Raw genomic sequence first — 7,861 nt, forward strand, 5'->3', positions numbered from 1 at the left:
CACAACCACACCATGATAACCTCTAACCCTGTTAACCCTACGCAAACACATCATGATGACCCCTAATCCTGTTAACCCTACACAAACACACCATGATGACCCTAAGCCTGTTAACCCTACACAAACACACCATGATGACCCCTAACCCTGTTTACCCTATGCGACCACCTACACAAACACACCATGATAATAACCCTGTTAACCCTACACAAACACATGATGACCCCTAACCCTGTTAACCCTACACAAACACACCACGATGACCCCTAACCCTGTTAACCGTGTATGACCTCCAACACAAACACACCATGATGACCCCTAACCTTGTTAACCCTATACAACCTCCTACACAAAAACACCATGATATCCCCTAAGACTGTTAACCCTATACAGCCTCCTATCTATAGATGTGGGCCCACTGATGTAGAAACCTAAATTTAGACCCACAAGTGTAGACACATAGATGTAGGCCCACAGATGTAGGAACCTAGATGTAGACCTACAGGTGTAGAAATCTGCATGTACACTTACAGGTGTAGAAACCTAGATGTAGACCTACAGATGTAGATAACAACACTGTGAGGAGAATCAGAGGAGTGTGACAAGCAACTCCTCAAGCGTGCTCTCCTCCTTCAGGGCTTTTGGACGAACAGCAAACGCACCATAAAAGCCCTACAGTCAGTACATGGGTGGTCATGCTGTGAGATAAACATGACACAACAAGGCCCTTGACCCTGGAGGAAAGAGGCCGTTAGGGCTTCAGCAAACACATTCCCATGCCCAAAGTAAGCAGCACCTGCACAACGGCTGACTAATGACCTAAACGCTGCCTAACATAGCCTTCCTTCTTCCTGTGTTAAACCCCTGATGGTGTCAATGCGTGGAAGCACTTTAAGCCCTGAGCATGAGCTAAGACGAGCCTGATCCTGATGAGCAGGAGATCTGTCGTAAGAGCCTCTCTCCCAGCTGCCGTCAGAGACTCCAGTTCCAGCTGGTGTGTAATCCACCAGGATTATTTGGGTTATTTGTGTAAGAATTAGTTTGGTCCATTCAGCATAACTAGACTAGTTCTGTTATTATCTCTCTGTTATTTTAGGTTTTTCAGTATGAGCAGACATTGCCCTGGATGGCCATATGTGTGAGTGAAATGGATATTTATTGTGCTAACCTCATTTTACAGATTTCTAGTCAAGAAATCTTCAAAGGCATGTAAACATTCACTCTGCAGCGAGTTCTCAATGACAAAGGGGCTTTTCAGCATGCATGTGCCTTTTATAAAGTTTTTTTTAAGAATAGGAGTAAATGAATTACAGAATGTGTCTCAGTGGATGTACTTATATAGGGGGTGTGTGTGCTTGTGCATGTGCATGTTTGTGTCTGACCCAGAGTTAAAACCACTATGCCATAATGATGTTGAATGAAATCTCTGAGTTTGTTGTCCTGCACAGTGGTGCACCGGTTCACACAATACCCTCACATCACAATAACAACAGATACAAACCCAGATGGCTGTGGAGGATAAACCCAGTACCCAAAATCGTGTGTGTGTGTGTGTGTGTGTGTGTGTGTGTGTGTGTGTGTGTGTGTGTGTGTGTGTGTGTGTGTGTGTGTAGGAAGTTTAATAGTAGCAAGGTCAAGCATGTCTGTGGCGTTCATTTGAATTATTTGAATTTTAATTATATCACTATATTATTTGCTACGTTGTTCAGTCCAAATCCCAGCAGTGGCAAAATTGCTCTCAGTTAAATGGAGAACATAGATTAGGGGCAATTTATTTATCTAGAAAATCATACATGCACTGAACATGCCATAGTCTATGAAAAAATCAATATATTCATCAGCCTAACATATTTATATCAACTTAAGTCTGTGTGTGTGTGTGTGTGTGTGTGTGTGTGTGTGTGTGTGTGTGTGTGTGTGTGTGTGTGTGTGTGTGTGTGTGTGTGTGTTACAAAGCAACATAAATTCATACACTGGTGTGTTATTCTCCCTATGCTGACACTGATGTGTAAAGCAGTGTGCCAGCAAGCATAACCAGCCAGTATCCTTACATCAGTGCCATCAATCTTCATCAAAGCCCCGCCCACCCTCTGCACCAAGCATGCATTTGGGCAACCCAGCTCCGTTTATATAGACAGTGAAAACACATAACAAACAGCAAGATTAAGCTGCGTTTGAAGGCAGCTCCTTTTAAACAGTGTGATTAAACACTGACCTGAGCTGTGACTGTACATGATCAAGGGGTGATGACACAACAGACAGCCACTCTTAAGACCCGCCCTCTCTGTTTGACCCCACTCTTTCTGTTTGACCCTTTGTCAGTCCATCAAGCAGTAGTAAGTGTGAAGCATCTCTCAGGTCTTTTCCTCCAGACCTTAACTGGGGTTACCATCATCCCCTGGTGATGAAGACATGTAAAATCACATTGTAAAGGGGGGGGGGGGGTGATTATTGCTCTTGATTTGAAATAAATCTACCAGTGAGTTGGTGGTTGTCTGAGATTTGTTGTGATTGCTCTACATTGTCTTCAATACACTAGGATTGAAGCCCCCAGTGTAGATGGTCCAGACTGCATTCTGATTCCCATCAAACCAAAAGAAGAAGTGGGGACATGCCTCCCTGTGACAGGAACGAGGTTCTTTGCACTTTAACCATTTATGAGCATCATCACTCCTTTGCTTGTTTATTTTTAAATGAATGTACTGAAAGACGGGCTCCAAACAGGAAAAGGCTGTTCTTCTGCCTTCTGCTCCGTTTGGATTTGCTGAGAAAACACTTGCTGTCTGCGGCTGCAGAGGAAGAGGAGGGTGTCAGCGAATGTAAAGCGTGGCTTCCTCTGGGACTGGTACACACAGGCAGGTATTACCCACTCAGAGAAGCAGAACACTGTTGAGGACACTCCTTCAGGATTCCCCAGTTATAGCTACAGGATGAAAAGAGGAAGTATAATAACAAGTCTATAAGGCACCATGGCAACGCCTCTGAGTATAACAGCCTTTCAACTATTGCTGTCCAGCATTCTGAAAGGCGGGTGGGTACAGATTGAGCTTAAATTAGATTTAAACCTGCTTTAATAGTAAAACGGCATCTGTGACATCATGCGTTTTCTTTTTATTTAAATTGGACTGACCATATTAATCCATGTATGTGCTTATGTAATGGAATAAAATTTGTCCTTTATGTATTTATATTTTCATAAAGGAATAATTGCTCCAAGAAGAGACCAGCTAAGGGTCATCCACTCTATAACCGTGTTGCTTTTGGCCTTTTGGCCCAGTGTCCAGTCACATGTATGTTTATAAGGGTCCTATTTAGCTGTTAAAATCTTCCAATTTCAGTATGAGCTATTACATATACCAGTTTCTAAAGTCATGATCATGAGGTTTCATAAAAGTTCATAGGATTTACCACTTATATGTGTGAATTTCTTTTAAGCAGAATTCCATCATCTCCATGGTATTCCAAGACAACAATGCACAATCACCACTTTGATCTGTAGAAATCTGATATGGTCGCTACAGTAAAACATCTGATAAAAAAAACAATTTAAAGCAGGAAAAGGAAGACACGGTGCGGCTCTAGAGATCGGGGCGTAGGCGACGAACATCGCTGCCATCGAGGCGCAGCGAGGGACGATCGTTTTACTCTTTACTGGCTTCTGAGAAGCCCCTGGCCAGCTGCAGAGTGGCCCACACAGCCAGGGGTGGCGAGAAGAGAGCTTCACTGCCCCCGTCCTTCTAAGGAGCCCATCTGGAAGCAGGAGAAGGATGACAGATGGGAGCTTCGGATTTAGAGAGCGGAACGCTCCCTCTCACCCGGAACACTCGGATGGATGTCGCTCTATTTACACTTGTGACCAAAAGAATCCTATACACAGGAAATGCTTGCAAAAGTAAGTTCGCCCGCTCAAATGTGGGCAAGTTTATTTATTTCCACAAGCATTCCTCATTTGCGCGCTCCAAGGCCGCAACGCGAGGGCTCCCAGCTGAGTCACAGACGTGGCTATATATAGTGGCGGGGAAGACAGCGGATGCCAAAGTCTCCTCCACGTAAATGCTATTAGATGGGAGATTCTCCAGTACTGTCAACTTCACTAATCCAGCTTACATGGGCCATTCTTTTTGGAATCTATATGCTGTAAATATATATACTAAAAATGGTCTTGTTTACCCTCTAACTTGTACATGGATCCTATGTGTATGCTATAGATTGTGTGTTCACACGATGCGCCTTGTATTTGTTACACAATAATGTCAGTGCATCTTGCCCTGTTATCTTTATGTAATGTGTACTGAATCATACCAAACCAAACTCCTGTAGCTGAAAAATACGGCTGAACAAAAGTGATTCTGAGTCAGACTGTCACATTAAGAGAACCATTTCAAGGCTTTAAACCTAAATTGCATCTTAGCAAATGTCCAGAAAGTCTGTATTTAAAAAATACAAATTACTTTCACACTGCGCTAGGATGGGAGTTAAAAATACATAAAATAAACTGAAGTTTAAAAAACATTCTTTGTTGTTGTTTGTTGTAATGTCCCTTTGTTGGAGGACGTTAATCACACAGCACATTACTGCAGTCGTGCACTTCATTGGAAACAGTTTTATTTATAGGCATGTTTATTGTATGCCATGATTATTCCTTTAACATTCAAATAATTATTATATTTTCCCAAAAATGTTCACATGTGTTTTCACCTGTGAGGTACTTCTGAAGAGAACAGTATTATATAGTCAGCAATTTGTCTTGTATACCTATTACAGGCAGAAAATGGAGCATAATAATAACCACAGTTCAAAGAAACATTTACATTTACACAGCAACATCAGTGAGGGCTGGTATTCCACACAGCCCCACTGCTCACGCATCAGTGAAGAACTGCTGGCCAGATCTGAAGCTTCCAAGTCGGCCACTCAGGCTGTGCCAACCACCACCACCACAGCAATAATAATAATTGAATGTCAATCATTTTATGGGTAATTGAAGTTCTTATTGGGCTGATGCTCAACTCCATCCAGTTGTTACAAAATCTAGACTAAATGTTACTAACTTGATAATTCCAATACAAGTTCCGTTATTGTAGCAACAATACAAGTTCAGTAGAAGAATTTTTCGCCAGTCTTCTCGCTACAGTTAAACAATTTTTCAGGGCAGGCCAATGACAAATACGAGCCAAGCGGGTAGCTCCCTGGGTAAAGTGGTGGCGCGTGAGCACCCAGGAGGAGTGACGACGCGACTACACGATCACGCGCTTCCAGACACGTCACCGCCGAGGCTCCGCAGTTGCATCGTCGCTGCAACGGATTGACCTTTTTCGATAAAATGCTGTCGATGCTAAATTCTTTCGATTTGTCGGTCGTTTTTCTGGTGTTCGCCTCACGAGTCGCTCCGTTTGGTTTAATGTCATGGAGCTGCGCGTTTCCAACGAAATGGAAAGAGTCGCCCTTTTTCCCCATATCCTTCGGCCTCCTCGTGGTCATTGCACTTGTGTGAGAAGAGTGCAGTTTGGACTCCGCTTCCAGCGGTGTGGCGCTTGACCCCTCGGTCGGGGATGTAGGTCGCACACTTGACGGGCACTCGCCGCTGAACTGTTTCATGGAGTAGGTGGATGGGCAGCTCTTGGTGTGCATGGCCAAATCTGGAGGCTGAGTCGCACTCTGATGTCCACGAGTGTCGCTACTCCGTGCGCTGATTCTGGGGTGTCCGTCATGAAGCTCTTGCTCTTTCTGTCTTGACTGCTGATTGATCATTTCTGTCAGTGCGTTTTCATTAGCCAACCGCCTGTCTTTCTCAAACCGGGTAGCAGTGTGAAGTTTGGCATCACAGAGACCGAGAGATTGCGTTGCCCGGTGTCTTTTGTGATTTGCTTTAGCCTCACCTGTCTCCTGAGTCTTTGACTTTCTTTTCCGTCTTCTATAGTTCCCGTTCTCAAACATATCCAGGCATTTGGGGTCCAGTGTCCAGTAGCTACCCTTGCCGGGGCGTCCTTTCTCTCTGGGAACTTTGATGAAGCAGTCGTTGAGGGAGAGGTTGTGCCGGATCGAGTTCTGCCATCCCTGTTTGTTGTCATGGTAAAAGGGGAAGCGGTCCATGATGAACTGGTAGATTCCGCTCAGCGTTGCGCGGTTGTCTGCTGCGCTTTTAATGGCCATTGCGATAAGTGCGATATAGCTATAGGGGGGCTTCTGTGGAGGTTCCTGTCTTGCTGAGGCAAATCCCAGCGAGGGGAGAATGCCTCCAACTTCGCCGCCATACACATAGATGAGTGACTTGGTTAGGGCCAGAGCCGACGGACCCATACCAGGCTGCGATGCCTGAGTGTGGTACAAGTTCATGATCGCTGAGTCTCGTTATTTCTGTGCCGGTTCAACTTCGGAGATTAAGCCCTCTTCTGCAAATGACAACGTGTACCACTGCGCCTCTCCTTCAGGGGTCTAAAATGTTAAATAATTGTTGTACGTTTGCTGTTTTATGTTGACTTAGCACTGGAAAATAAATTGTCTATGATAAACACTCGTTGTGTTCTCAGCCCACCCACATTAATTAAAATTTCATTGCCGAAAGCCCCGTCTCTCTCTCCTCGCGGCCCCTGCCGAGCAGCCAATGGGGTGCTTGGTTAGTCCCTCATTTGTTTATAGAATTAGTCTGTTGATAAGTCTGCCCACCCAAGTTGAATCAAGCTGTGTTTATTTGGAAAAATTTCCGGGCACCCAATACATAAACGCACTGATCTGATGTTTGAAATATCACGTCCACCCTTGACGCTGAAGTTGCTCTCACAGAGAGAACAAGCAAACACTACGAAGCTCTTTCTGGGAGCTTCTTTGGATTTGTACAAAAGAAAACAAAGTATTTAAAGAAAAACAACTTTAACAAATTCTTTTAAACTTTGTCAGAAGCCAAGCTTCTGAAATTCTGAATATTTTACAAACACTCAAGCACAGACTTCACAAGATAATTCACTTAATTGTAGATTCCTTTCATTTCAAATTAGTTATTTTTCTTTTTTAAAGGCTGAATTATAAGATGAAACAGAACACACTAATAATTTATTTAAATAATTTAACATTTTAAAATAAATAGCTGAATCCAATTTTAAACCTTAAGGTATTGTATAATCTATAGATACACATTTTATAAAGTATTACAGTTTCAAGAGCGTGGTCAACAAAACTCTATGACAGCAGCTATTTCCAAAAAAGGAAAATCTGGCGGAACATTGGGGTAAACCTTTTTTTTGCATGCATGATGCTTTATATTATGTATTTTCCTGTTTATAGGAGCGCGGGGGATTATAACAACTTTACAAGTGCACGCAGCTGGCCTATGATTACATTACGTGTTTAGAGCTTTTGGTGGATAAACTTAGACGTTTTCCTGAGTTTGACTTTTCCCTCTAAAAATGGTGATTCATAAAGTTTCAGCCAGAAATACAGGACCCAGGAGCAATACATCTCAATGTGTGGGATAATGCAGGTTGCTCTCTTTGATATCATTCTGGGGTTTAAATGTGCAGTTTATCCCACAAGCATAAGTAACCTCCATCGAGTTACATGAGAGCACGGACGTAATTTGGGGGAGGACAGGGGGGACATGTCCCCTGCACTTTTTCAAAAGCCGGTTTTGGTAAACCCTGCGCCCCAGTTCTCAAGTCATTTGTGTGTGTGTGTGTGTGTCCCCCCACCTATGAAATCAAAATTTCGTCCATGCATGACAGTTAGGTTAATGTTAGCTGAACAGCCCAGAGATTCAGGGGATAGTGAGTGTCATTTCACTTACAGATAAACTGTTCATTTAGATTGGACACCATATCCTTGAACTCATGACTGCTAAATATATGTATGAGTAGCTCAGTTAAAT

The 7,861-nt window shown here is 43.3% G+C and overlaps 1 protein-coding gene across 1 annotated transcript; it reads right to left on the minus strand.

Annotated features, from left to right (window-relative positions):
• Positions 1–4,588: 4,588 nt before the first annotated feature.
• On the minus strand, positions 4,589–6,840 carry foxl1 (forkhead box L1). Its single transcript, XM_076993660.1, has one exon. The coding sequence runs from the start codon at positions 6,334–6,336 to the stop codon at positions 5,098–5,100; it is 1,239 nt and encodes a 412-aa protein (XP_076849775.1). The 5' UTR covers positions 6,337–6,840; the 3' UTR covers positions 4,589–5,097.
• Positions 6,841–7,861: the final 1,021 nt, after the last annotated feature.

The sequence above is a fragment of the Brachyhypopomus gauderio genome, unplaced genomic scaffold (assembly GCF_052324685.1).
Source record: "Brachyhypopomus gauderio isolate BG-103 unplaced genomic scaffold, BGAUD_0.2 sc118, whole genome shotgun sequence".
Taxonomy (NCBI): domain Eukaryota; kingdom Metazoa; phylum Chordata; class Actinopteri; order Gymnotiformes; family Hypopomidae; genus Brachyhypopomus; species Brachyhypopomus gauderio.

Coding starts and splice junctions, on each gene's coding strand:
- foxl1 (XM_076993660.1), bottom strand. CDS start 6,336: ATGAACTTGTACCACACTCAGGCATCGCAGCCTGGTATGGGTCCGTCG.